Source organism: Scheffersomyces stipitis, chromosome 1, assembly GCF_000209165.1.
Source record: "Scheffersomyces stipitis CBS 6054 chromosome 1, whole genome shotgun sequence".
Taxonomy (NCBI): domain Eukaryota; kingdom Fungi; phylum Ascomycota; class Pichiomycetes; order Serinales; family Debaryomycetaceae; genus Scheffersomyces; species Scheffersomyces stipitis.
This window is the reverse complement of record NC_009068.1, coordinates 1,120,265-1,133,063: the sequence shown is the minus strand read 5'-3', so window position 1 is coordinate 1,133,063 and position 12,799 is coordinate 1,120,265. Positions and strand designations below refer to the sequence as shown.

General features: G+C 40.2%; 5 protein-coding genes across 5 annotated transcripts; 1 reads left to right on the top strand and 4 right to left on the bottom strand. All coding sequences in view use genetic code 12, as the record gives it.

Annotated features, from left to right (window-relative positions):
* Positions 1 to 239: 239 nt before the first annotated feature.
* On the bottom strand, positions 240 to 2,463 carry KRE11 (KRE11-like protein). Its single transcript, XM_001387409.1, is given in 6 exon segments — positions 240 to 844; positions 899 to 1,031; positions 1,050 to 1,289; positions 1,311 to 1,663; positions 1,805 to 2,103; positions 2,194 to 2,463. The coding sequence occupies 6 exon segments, from the start codon at positions 2,454 to 2,456 to the stop codon at positions 309 to 311; spliced, it is 1,824 nt and encodes a 607-aa protein (XP_001387446.2). The 5' UTR covers positions 2,457 to 2,463; the 3' UTR covers positions 240 to 308.
* Positions 2,464 to 3,007: 544 nt separating this feature from the next.
* On the bottom strand, positions 3,008 to 4,102 carry PICST_52347 (hypothetical protein; the record flags this gene model as incomplete). Its single annotated transcript, XM_001387408.1, has 1 exon — positions 3,008 to 4,102. One exon carries the CDS (start codon positions 4,100 to 4,102, stop codon positions 3,008 to 3,010), a length of 1,095 nt encoding a protein of 364 aa, XP_001387445.2.
* Positions 4,103 to 5,387: 1,285 nt separating this feature from the next.
* Positions 5,388 to 7,256, bottom strand: PICST_28401 (hypothetical protein; the record flags this gene model as incomplete). The annotated part of the gene is made up of 2 exons (XM_001387407.1): positions 5,388 to 5,408; positions 5,439 to 7,256. Coding segments are annotated over 2 exons (1,839 nt in total), but the record flags the coding sequence as incomplete, so codon positions are not given.
* Positions 7,257 to 9,474: 2,218 nt separating this feature from the next.
* On the top strand, positions 9,475 to 9,989 carry RPS27 (40S ribosomal protein S27; the record flags this gene model as incomplete). Its single annotated transcript, XM_001387824.1, has 1 exon — positions 9,475 to 9,989. The coding sequence occupies one exon, from the start codon at positions 9,475 to 9,477 to the stop codon at positions 9,721 to 9,723; it is 249 nt and encodes an 82-aa protein (XP_001387861.1).
* Positions 9,990 to 10,235: 246 nt separating this feature from the next.
* RSM22 (mitochondrial 37S ribosomal protein RSM22) lies at positions 10,236 to 12,781 on the bottom strand. Its single transcript, XM_001387406.1, has one exon. It carries the CDS (start codon positions 12,426 to 12,428, stop codon positions 10,302 to 10,304), a length of 2,127 nt encoding a protein of 708 aa, XP_001387443.2. The 5' UTR covers positions 12,429 to 12,781; the 3' UTR covers positions 10,236 to 10,301.
* Between the last annotated feature and the right edge of the window lie 18 nt (positions 12,782 to 12,799).

Below are 12,799 nucleotides of genomic sequence, written 5' to 3'. Positions count from 1 at the left end.
TTCAATAGCGACTGTATATTGATATCTTGCACTTTTCCGACAAGAAAATTGGGCGTGTGGTCTAGTGGTATGATTCTCGCTTTGGGCGACGATTTAGCAAAACTAAATTGATTACTACAAGCATGCGAGAGGCCCTGGGTTCAATTCCCAGCTCGCCCCTTTTTTTTTGCAACCGTTTATATCATTGTCACTATTCATAAACAGTTTAAATTACTAGCATTTCCCATAAAGTGCTTATAATGCATTCATATCATTTATTCTATTCCTGATATTTGTCTAAAATATTTACTGTATGACATGTGGTTTGTCTAGATAACAAACACTTCCACCAATTTCCCAAAATCAAGGCCATCACCGCTGTTGATGTCAAAGATCTTAATACCATCCAAGTTGAAAATCCCCTTGGAAATACCTATGAGTTTTATGTCGGTCTCGAAGACGGTGTTGGAATCCAAAGGTCCTATGCGAATGTCGTTGTTTAAGATGATTACACCGTTGGTGTTCATCTTCAACGAGTTGTACAACGAATAGAGCTGAAATTTGTTGTACACTATGATGTCGTTACTGGCGTTGCTTTGTCCCGTGACAGCTTCTGAATTAAGCAAATTAGACGAAGACACGTTGTTGGAAGTTGTCCCTGAATTATAGATAGGATTGAAGTTGATGGGATTCTGCACTAGAAGCGACAAATTCAACCTACTGGGAGAGTTGTTGATAGCCTGTATTTTCCAATTATTCACTTCTCCCAACTTGATATTCAATTTTCCCTTAAAGTTTAGCTTCAAACCAGTCAAGGTAGAGTTATTGTTGGTAGTCAAATTAACAGTAACCGACGAAGCTGATGCTGCTGCCATGGACTTGTTTAGCTTCTTCTGAGCAGTCAGATAGCTGGAAACACTATTGACGGAAGAATTCGATCCCAAAGTTCCCATGATATTGTTTGCACTGTATGTTGTGGGGTTGGGACTCTTGAGCTTGTATAGAGAGTTAATCATAGCCGACTTACGAGTGCTGTTCAACAATTTTGAAGTCTGCAAACTTCCCAGAACTGGCACTACTGGTTGCGTTTGAGAAGATGCCAGTGATTGCTGAGAATAAGTATTTGTGGTTTTCAACGAACTGTTGATGGGCGGGGCTATAATGCTGAAGTCCAAATAAGGAGACCATGACGTGGTGATGGTGCCACTGAGGTTTTCGTAAGTATCCAATTTGGGTATATACTTTTGGATCTGAACTACGAGTTTGATATTCACAGGACGGCTGAACATGTAGTTATTGCTGTCGGCGTTCTTCAACTCCTTGTCCAATACTTCGTTGTTAGTGAGCTTGTAGGTAAAGTTGATCGAATCCAGCGACTTAAACCTTAACGGAAGCCTAAGACTATCAGTCTTGATTTCTTTAATATCTCCATACTTGAAGTCCATAGACAAACTCGAGATGTTGAAGTAGTACTCAGGAGTGTTGCCCAATACCTCTACAAGAAGCTTAGAAAGTTCCTCAGAAGATTCTATGTTCAACGTGGCCAAGAGCAAATTGTTACGACCTGCTGGTTTCGTCGACTTGATTCTGATCACCAAGGAAACCGAGACAGGTATGCGAATGCTGGCTTTTAGTTCATGCAACAGCTGGGTGTTGATGGTGGTGTTTTCAAGAATAGAGTTGTCTTTGTTGTCTTTCACCGGGATTTCACTAGAGCTGATGTTGTCACTCTCGGGCTGTAGGCTCGCACTGCGTCTATGATTAACAGGCTGAGTTTTGAGCATTTTTTCAGATAGCTCATAGGTGTCTACATCAACAACTTCACTATCTGCAGATTTACTGATCTGGTTGTTCATCTCCGCAATAAGGTTATTTGCTCTTCCTGGAAGGTAATCAGGTAGGCATTCATCTGACGAGTGGAGGCTAAGTGTGCTCAATTGGAGATTGTTATCAGTTCCAGAATCATGTATGGCACACAGCAAGAAGAGGATAGGATTGGAAAACCGTCTTCTAGGATAAATGATGGGAACTTCGAATCTCCAAATAGAATAATGATTTCCATTGGCTTGTGATTCGACATTGTCGAATATTAAGTTCTCTTCTTTCAACAACAAGTCTGTGATTCTGAAATTGTTCAAGCCATGATTTTCTTCATTTACATCAACATCGTTAACTACCGCACCATTTCCATTATTGGTGTTATTATTAACCGACGCAGCAGAGCCTAAACTGAGGTATTTCTCGGGATTCTGGTTCTCCACTATATCCGCTGGAAGGATTGTGACGTCCAAATACACCTGGCTTCGGTGAGATGGTAATTCCTGACCCTGGTATACGATGTAGCCTACTATCGATTCGTCAAAAAACACAATTCTCCGGGTCAGGGCGCTGGGGTTGCAAACAAAGAGAAACTTGTCGATATCCGTCACTCCCCGGAGCCGATCTGGGTTGGACGGGAGCACGATCGAAATGCTCATGGAGATTGGTAACGACAATTGCCTAATGATCGAAAGACAAATGAAAAAAGTGTTCTTATTTTAGATCTATGCGCATTAGCTTTGACAGAGTAATGCAGATAAAAACCACCTCTCCGGAAGAATAGAGGTAGGATTAAGTAGAAAGTGACGATTTGCTAGATTCAATATGACAAGATTTGATGACTTTCGTATGCTCCGATAGGGTTTCATAAGTTGCTGGAGTTGTATCTTTGTGAACTTTTTATGTCTAGTTGAGTGTAGTGTAATAGTTGAAGTAATAGTTGACCTCTCTACTGTGGTGAACAAGATGGCTTACTCAGTTTTACTCTTTTGTTCTTTACCATTCTGCCATAGTAAAACAATATGTACCGTTATAACTGGGTATATATCAATATGGCTATACGAATACTCCTTTACATTCACCAATGTACCCTTTTAAAGTATTCCACTAATTCTATGCCCGTAGATACTTAGATTCGCAGCCATTCTCATAATATACATATATTACATAATGCAAGTGATTAATCGTTTCTATGCTACTCATTAACATTCTAATAGCCAATGTAGAGACCACCATTCCGCTCGTCGAGCTCATCAGCTATATATGTCACGTACTCAGACTTGGGATCCCACCCGAGCTTGGCTGTGACTTGAAGATTCTTAAGGAACGGCAAGCGGTCTTCGTTAATGGCCACCGCTAGATCGATGGGGTCCAATTTCGTCGACGTACCAAGCAGTCCACTGCTATTTATATACATTGTACGTAAGGGACGAAACGAATCCATGTACTGCAAGTTCTCTTCATCAAAGAATCGTGTAGACACATAGTCTACAGCCACTTCTAACGTATACAAATTGGGACAGAACCGAAAAACATCATCCAACGACTCTGTCTTGAGTCCAGGCATGGGATACTGTATTCGGAGCGACTTCAAGTTGCGACCGATTCTAAGGAGCAAGTTCCCAAGCCCCACATCCAGTATGGCTGGACAATGGGCAAATTCAATCTGATTTATAGTCAGTGGAAAATGAGAGTCTCGCAAGAAATCGTCTGAGATACCTCCTGAAATTCGGAGGTACGAAAGTTTAGGTGGCCAGTTGATAGATTTATAGTCGTTGATCAGGATTGAAGACCGTGGAAACGACAAATGCGTGAGATTGTGAAGGTTTCTGATGGAGTTGAAAAGTTCCTCGAGGTTGAGTGTTTCTGAGACCAACCGAAGATCCAATACTTTCAACTGCTCACAATTCTTTAATGCAATCAAAGGTCCCAAACCGAAACTGGTCTGAGGAGCGACAAAGGCTAGTAAATTTTTTCTTGATCTTTTCAAGAGTTTCGCTACAAATGCGTTTTTGCCTGTTTGGATAATGTAAGAAAGATCAAGTTCTCGAATATAATGGCCGATAGTCTTGCTGCTAGAGATGGTTTCTACAAACGAGAAAAAGTTCGTAGCCTTGAGAATCGGACATCTATATATCATGGGTAGGATTAGCAAGTAGAACAACTTGCACACTCTCAAGAATCGAGGTTTGAGCTTGCCTCTAACATCTAGCATTTCGAATATGCGAACCATGATTTCTACAGGTAGCCTCATGAGGCTATCTTCATATCGCTGTACTTCTAGAGCCTGCTGGACTTGATGCATATAGTCTTCATTTCCATTGTTGATACAACATTTGAGAACGTCTATTTTTTCGAACTGAGATCTTGGCCATACTTTTGAATTTGTATAAGTTAATCCATTTCCAGGTTCACCACTATTTGTAAGCACATACACCGAGCTGATATTCAAGTTTGTCTTACGAGAAAAGTCCTTATAGTTTCCTTGTTGATCTGCATGGGTTCCGACTTCGGTATCCAGCTCCTCGTCGCTCGAATTGGCAGTATTGGCGAAGCTGGATTTGTAGACGTACCTCTTGTAAGGAGGACGTACCTTCTTGGGACGTCGTTTGTTGGCTATTTTGACTCTTTAGACACAAAAAAAGACCAGAGCTTTACGAAGATGGCCAAATTCTTCAATAATGATTGGCTCCAGATGTATATACCAGAAAACTCCAAATGCCAATGGAAGAAGCTTCGTTTGATTCCTCTTCATGTTCGTGGCTTTGTAATATTGAAATAATCTTTAACGGAGGAGATGTGACGCAACCAAAAATGTGACACTAAAATGCGACAATAGCTGCGAAAAATGAGTTCAGAATAAAGAGAACACAGAAATGAGCTACTAAACGAATGAATAGCAATGAATATTAGCAAAAATACAATTAATAATTAACAGGGAACTAATTTCCCTTCTCACTATATAGCAACACCGGCGTGTTCTCCTGATACATGTTTTCGGTGGAGTTAAGATCGTAGCGCTGTACCAACTTTTGTAACAATACCTCGCGAGTTCTGTTTTGACGTCTACCATCACTTTGAACCAGAGACTTGCCAGAGGGCAAATGGAATTTTTTCATTCCCTGAAACAGCCCTTTTGATCTCGGAATAGAACCATTAATTCTATGATTTTTCACAGTGTCGTTGGTGTCGCCAACTACAAGATAAACTGCATAAATCAAGGGATTCAACAAGAATATCTTGATCAAAATCTTAGGGACAAAGAACAACACGCTAAAGTATAAACCTAGAATGCTCATAGGCAATTTGGTGAAAACAAGAAGCAAAAAACTTTTCGTGTGTCTAATGGGATCCATATAGATCTCATTGAACTTGTCCATCCATGCCATTATGGCACTGAAATTCAAGAAAACGTACTTATTCATAATTTCGAAGATGATCACCTTAATGAATTCAACTCTTCTGAAATACTCATCGTAATTCATTTGCATCTGTCTTTGAATAGCTGGAACAATTCTTTCCTCAATTATGTAACCAATAATCATTGGATTTCTTACAACTTCAGCCAATGAAACTTCGTGCCTCAATACCTTTATGAAATGCTTCGTCCTCTGTAATACAGTCGTATTATTTTCACCTACACTGCCCATGGATAGTCTGAATTCTGATGAAATTTGTTCAGATTCGTAGCCTACATCTGGATCCAACTCACCTTGAGGGTGATCTTGTGGTGGGTAGAATTTCCTTGTTATTATGTGTTTGATTGTGGATGAAAATGGAAGACCGTGCAATGAAAAGTTTCTATCTCTCAAATCATGAGATTCTGATTGATAAAATACCTTTCTAGGGTCCATCGAATCATCATGGACCGCAAGAGAATTCATATCTTGAGAAATTTCATTTCTCGCTGGTAATGATTCCACATCTGGTGAACTCTCATGCTCAGCTTCAAAAATCGTTTGCATGGGTGACTTCTTGAATCCATTCGCCTTTCCCAATTTGGAACTCTCTATTGATAATGGAGACAAGTTATCAGCAAATGATTCATCATGTGGACTTGTGCTTGGAGAAGAAAGGTTCAACGGAAAGGGCTTGACAAATTTCAAGTCTTTCTCCTTTTGTTTTGCTTTACTAAGTTCTACTAGGGCTCTCTCTAACTTTGTGAAATTCGTGCTTATATTTTCAAATTCAGCTTTTTGGGCTTCGGAAAGCTTTTCAATCATGGATTTCTGTTCTTCAGAAGAATCTTCGAGTTGTGAAATTTTGCGATTGCTCTCTTCGTTGTTGGCTCGGATCACGTTGTTAAGCTGTTCTTGATGTGACTTGTAGTCATCGTGAGAAGCATTAAGTGAAAAGTTGATAAAGAAGAATAACTTCTCAAAGCTGTTCCTGACAGTGTGCACGAGTGTTGAATCGTGACGAAGAGGTTTAGAAGGGAGAAACAAATCCAAATTACTTTCCGTTACCAAACCATATTCAACTGAAGGAGAAACAGCACCAGTAGCGTTGTCTATAGAACTGATTTTACTGAAGGCATTCGAATCAGAGTCCATAGACACTCTCTGGAGGTTTTCAATCACTTGTAGTATGATCCTGAACACAGACCAAAATTGAAATAAGCCGATATTCAAGTCGCTAAACACTAGCTTACGTCTTGAGTCGTCTAGTATAACGTGGTTTCGAGTCCAAACCATCAAAATTGAGGCAAACATCGACAAAACAAGAGAAGAAAGCATGGCTAACTTCTCGTAGCTCATTACCTTTTTCACCATTCTGATTGTGGCCATTGTAGCCTCTTCGTGAATTGCTGACTCGTGGGCCAACTCGTCTGTAGAGCCAATAATGCGAGAATTTACATGATTTATGAGCCTCTGACGTGTTTCTTGCAATTGCGACAACCAATCCCAGGGCCACTCCACTGCTGTTTTAACCAGCCAGCTCACAATGAATATCATTAATGCATCAGTTATGGCATTGGCTATAAAGTCACCTGTCGACGTATCCACGTCTCCCGACGGAACTGCCACAGCTATGACAGATGGAAAAAGCACGACTACAAGGGTGAAATACTTGAGCGTGTTAAACCGACTCGCACCTACATGGTTGCTTGCCGTTTTTTGCAGCGGGCGCAAAAAGGGATGGATCACAGATTCAACATCGGAACTCAAGTCGGTGTCGTAGGCGTCGGTGAACGAAGCCCTTCTACTGGACGACCCCAGACGGACGCCACCATTGTTCTTCTTGACTTTGGCGTCGTTTTTTTTGTGGAAATTGTAGTTCAAATTTGTGTTCATATTTTGGCTGTAATTTTGGTTCTGACTATAATTCTGTTTATGGCTGCTTTGGCAGTTGGTTGCAGGATTTGCATTTGTGCCATACAAATCGGCTCTGCCAGCTCCTTTGCTTCTGTTACCTGGCAAGTCGTTCTTCAAACCCATAAAGTCTACCGCTATCGCCATCGAAGCCTGAGATGTTCAGCCTGGAGAGAAGAAGAAAATATACATAACTTTTCTGTTGATGTTGTTTATCATTTGTATTTTATTTTTATGCATCAGTGCCATGCTTGATCCAAATAATATATTGGCAACGCGCTACCAACTAAAACCAACCACATTCTTCAGGTCCACCAAGCTCGTGACTATCTGGGTTGCGATGTAGCAATGCAAATACAGCAAGAATATACGACAGACTCGGTTAGAGTGTTGGGAGAATGTGGGGTTGGTATAGATCGTAGTCCACATTTTATGTATATTTTTTGGTATTTTTTTCTACGCATCCTGGTTATTTTTTTGTCTATCGGCTCTGGTGCTCAGGTTTCGATCTCCGTTTATTCATGTTTTCCATTTTTCACATTCTAAACATTTTAATTTTCACATCTAATTTTTCAGTTTCATTCTCGTATTCCCGTATTGTTTTCATGCTGTTAGGGCATGCAAGCTAATGCAAGTATTCGTGTTTTTCAACGGTTGCTAAACTTCTGCTGCAGCTGAATTTTCACATGGGAAGCCGGATCGTTTTCTTCGGTTGTTAGCCTGATATCCACATCATCCATACAAGTCAGAACTAGAGTAGACGCAGAATAGTTAGCAAACACGAAAGTGAAATTAATCTGTGACAAATTTAGACCTTGTTCCGGAGCCTTCCTGTGGTGTGGTTAATAAATTGATAATTGTCCAATTGTAAGAAAAGCTGCACACCCTTCCTAACAAAACAGAGTTAGCACTTTTTGGTGTCTCATATGAAGTGAGTGTCAATACGTCGCTAAGGTGTCTGAATGGTCGATCGAGGCTTGGAAGAATTCGATGTCTGTAGCGAAAACGTTACAAAATCAGTATATTTTACATTTTCGCGTAACGACTATATCGCAGTGCAGCTCGTACGAAGAAGAAAACAATAAATGTTATTCATGTGATTTCCAGTTAACTATTCACAACTCAATTGGCTCAGCTTATTACAGAAATTTTTCAACTTTTCCTATGGTCCAATCATCTTCCCTGGAAACGTGTCTCGGCAGGATTAAACATATGGTAATCCTGGAAAGCGAAATCGTCCTCGCCATGTAGAGCACAATTTCAGAACTAATTCATTGCTTCCTAAAAGAGCAATAATTAGATCATTTAGCAAATTTAGTCAAATAAGTAGGAGAGGAATAGTTGTCTTTTCGATGCCTACTGATGTAATCTCTCTTAAAATTGTGTAGAGTCTGAGGTATCTCGTAAATACGTTGATTCTAGCTTAGTTTTATTAACAGAGTGGTTTTCAATATACTAAGAGATTAATAATACTAATGAAGATTGTATCCAGAATTTAAAGCCTTTTCAAAGTATTGTCTGTCTATATTAAACATTGTCAACGCAGTCTAGAAGTCCCTACTTAAATAGTAGCTAGTCATACACTCATTACATCTAGTGGGAAAGTACCATAACTGAATACAGTATAACCATGATACCTCATACTGATGCTCACGTTGCTTATGATCGAAGTCAATGAAAATGGTATAGTTCATTAATTAAATGTATTTAAACAGAAAGTATATTCAATATAGCCCAATAGGGTAAAATACAACTACCACGCAGCTTCAAAGATTATTACACCACAATAGAAACAAGATAGTGGGACTCTGATGTAGTCATGCAATTTTTGTAGCTGACAATTGCTATTTCCAGAAGTTGCTACAAGACGAATACTCCATACGTGCTAGCCTTTACTTTCTATAAATCTCCACCTCTGTAAATGGTATTTCTATAAGCCCATGGCAGTTATCCATTCCAAATTCTCACCAGATCTCAGTACGATATCTCTCAGTAAAATGGCTACCATAGTGAGTATATAGCCTTTTCTCCTTTTGCTGATTGCAACTGCACCTCCCATGAGCTGACCACGATGGTTGCAACTGATTGTTGATTTACATTCCTAAATGGGAATAATTGCCATCTTATCTCTATCCTGCACATAACTCTTCTCCCATATCAAGCACTCCACAGGTCGCCGCCACACGACATTTCGCCTCCGCGGAATTGTGTTGAAATTTCCATAGCTGAGGTAAGCGGCACGTGACACAACGAAAAATTTTCATTCTCCCCCTTCGGTTTCCCTCCTCGTTCTCTTGATTTATCCATCTCTCTTTATCTGGCAACTGGGATAGGCTATTTGTATATTGTATAGATTGTTGTCACCATGGTTTTAGTTCAAGATTTGTTACACCCAAACGCCGCTTCCGAAGTCAAGCAACACAAGTTGAAGACCTTGGTCCAATCGCCTAGATCGTTTTTCATGGACGTCAAGTGCCAGGGTTGTTTGAACATCACCACTGTTTTCTCGCATGCCCAAACTGCTGTCACCTGTGACAACTGCTCCACTGTCTTGTGCACACCAACCGGAGGTAAGGCCAAGTTGACTGAAGGATCTTCTTTCAGAAGAAAGTAGGATGGCTACTGAGGTCTGGCTGATTTTAGACTAAGATCCCCAGAACATTGTAGAATCCTAGCATATCCATTCACGTACGGAGCCGTCTCCGGTTCTTTAATGACAGCATTCTTTTTATCCTTCCATTCAGTTTATTTATCATCGGTTATCACATACACTATACTGAACATCTAATGTGCTATAGATAATTTTGGTTCTCCATTATATGTTAGTTATTTGGAAAAGTCCGGTTTATTGACGTTTTTTAATATAAGATTACAGTAAGTAAGTAATTGTTGTAGAGTAGGAAGTAGACAGCTCATCGAGAGAATGTTTATGAGACACGATTACATATAAATGATCCAACAAACTATATGACTGAGACCTCAGAAGATGCAACAAATGAAAGACAAGAAGTGTGGAGAGAAAGTGAAAGAGAGAGGTAAAAGAGACTAAGCGATGAAGAAATTCTGTTTCTCCACTTTTTGGCACTGTCATTATAATATGAACCTATTTTCTTCTCTGCAAAACTGCCATTATACAAGCTTCTATTTTATACTATGTACACTTATTTACATCTTTATACAATTCATCGCTCATCACTTCCCATCAAAGCTTCGAGGATCAACGTCATAGTTGGCCCTACGTCCCTTTGCCTGGTACTTTTTGGAATTCTCCAATTCGGTTGCAATTGAGTCTGTCATCAGGAAGACGTCATCCATGAAGTCGTCTTCCGATGCACTGGTCTTTTTCTTCCATTGCTTCTTTCTCTGTTCCTTAAGGAATGTCTTCTTTTGAGTTTTAGAAAGAACGTCTAGCTTGTCACGTATTTTGTCTGTAATCAGATTCTTGATGACAACACTTTTCTTTCCAAGAGCCCAAGTGTCTCCACGGTCTACTTTTCTAGCATCGTGATACTCTTGCTTACCTACACTCTTAGGGATCTGCCACACTTCAATGTTACCAGCAGCTGAACAAACGGTTAACTTAACGTTCTTCTTGATTTTGGCTGGTTTCTGTATTATTCTGGCCCAGTTGTTGACATCCAACTTATTCTGAACATCGTAGTTGTTATACAGACGATCTGATTCGATCTTCTTAATTGTTTCAACATCGTTCAAACTTCGTTGAGCTATAAGGTAAGAGTACGAACCGTTCTCTGTATTGACACCGCCGGGTCTACCTGAACCTTCTAAACTCTGTAAGGTTTTCTTTGATAATCGATCTAACCCAAACCCATCTTCACTAGTCTTATCCCATGTAGTAGCCAACCTACGTCCTTTCTTCAACTCCATAGTGTACCTTGGTCTTTGCACCACTTTGTTAAACGAACAGAAGTTAAGTCTATGTTTGTGGTTAGGTATCTTGTAGTATTTGGGATCCCCAATCTGTAAAGGACACTTTCTGTGATGTGGACATGGAGCAAGAATGCTGATATGATAGTCCACACTTTCAGAACCCAATTCAGAACCAGTACCAGAAATAGCGGGTTCATGGTCTACAGGTAAAACTTCAAATTCGTCACTATCTTCAAACTCAAACTTGAGTTCTTCTTCTGTGGGTTCACCGTACTTTTCATTCAATTCTTTTTCAAACTCGGAAGCGTCTTGGACTTCCACTTCTTCTTCCAACTGTTTCAACTTAATTTCTTCGGATTCTTCAAGATTTTCTAGTTCATACTGTTCCAAGAGTTTCTGTTCAAATTCGATATCTTCATCTGAAATTATCTGATCTTCTTTTCTCAATCTTTGTGGCTTTATGGTGGACCCCTTAATGTATGGACGAGGGATCTTACCCACTTCGTTCGCATACGACTCTGGTCTGATCATGATCTGTCTGGCTCTAGCAATAGTCTCAAATCCCACGGCATTGCCTCTTTCAACCAAAACCAAGTGTCCTCCGGGCTTCAATAATCTCAAGATCATATAGATGTTATCGTCAATATCCTTGGGAAACTTGAACTCTCTCGTCAAAAGAGAATGGTTGACCATAATCAAATCATACGATTTCGAAACAGGTAGCGAATCTCTCAATCTCGTCCGCAACAGAATAGCAGAAGTATCGATAGCTCCAACATAATCTTCTTCCTCTTCTTGTTCTTCTTCAATTTGTTCATTTATTTCAGTTTCAATGAACGCTTCTTCGTCTTCGACTTCAAGTTCGTTGTTTTCTGCAAAATTTGCACCAGCTTCTACTTCAAAGTGTTCGTTCAACTGACGGGACAAAATGATCTTGGCTCTCTTTTTCATCTGGTGGTTGTTTCTTCCAATAATATATGCTTCCTTTTCCTGGGGAACCCATTCTGGGCCCATGATCTCGTTCAAGGCGACGATTCCAGTTGCAGGACCATAACCAATATCCAAAATATGCTGTGGATTGAACTTTTCCTTTCCGACTCTCTTCTGCAACTCCAAGAGAACCTGCCTGGAATGAGAATAGTCCTGCAAGAAAAGTGCTGCGATGTGGGCATCGCAATCCAAAGAGGTCTGGGGAGCTTTCTGGATCTGGTCTCTGCTCAAGCTTTGATAAATCTGCGCAGCCCTTTCTCGCAACTTGTCAGGAATATTAAGTCTGAGAATATTGTTATTTATAGCCTTTGCAATCTCATCTGGAATTTGAGTAGTTGACTTGTCTACTCTTCCCTCTAGAGTTAAATCATGGAGTCGTGCTTCTTCAGAGGTTTCACCCTTGATAAACGAGCCGTCAGCATTTCGAAACGGTGACATTTCTAATGGAATATCATTTTCTTCGTTGTCGGCGAAAGTGGGTCCCTGCTTCACCAACTTTTCGTTGTCTTCTACAAGCTTATTTTCTCGTTTATGAATCTCACTTCTCACAAGCTGTCCAAAAGTTTCACTTTTTCTTCTTTCGTCAAACGGCAACTTGACACCAGAACTGTTATCCCTAGCTGAATCGCCTTTTAGAAACTCAAAAGTTGAAGAGTCCCATGTTTGTACTGAATCTTTGCTTTTCTGGTTACTTGAAATGGCTCTGATGAGTTGCAAACTGATTGTCACTTTGAAATTGGAAGAGGCCACATTTCGATGAAGAAAATGGACACCTCTGCTGTGGGCACATCTGAAGCGCAACATCTGCT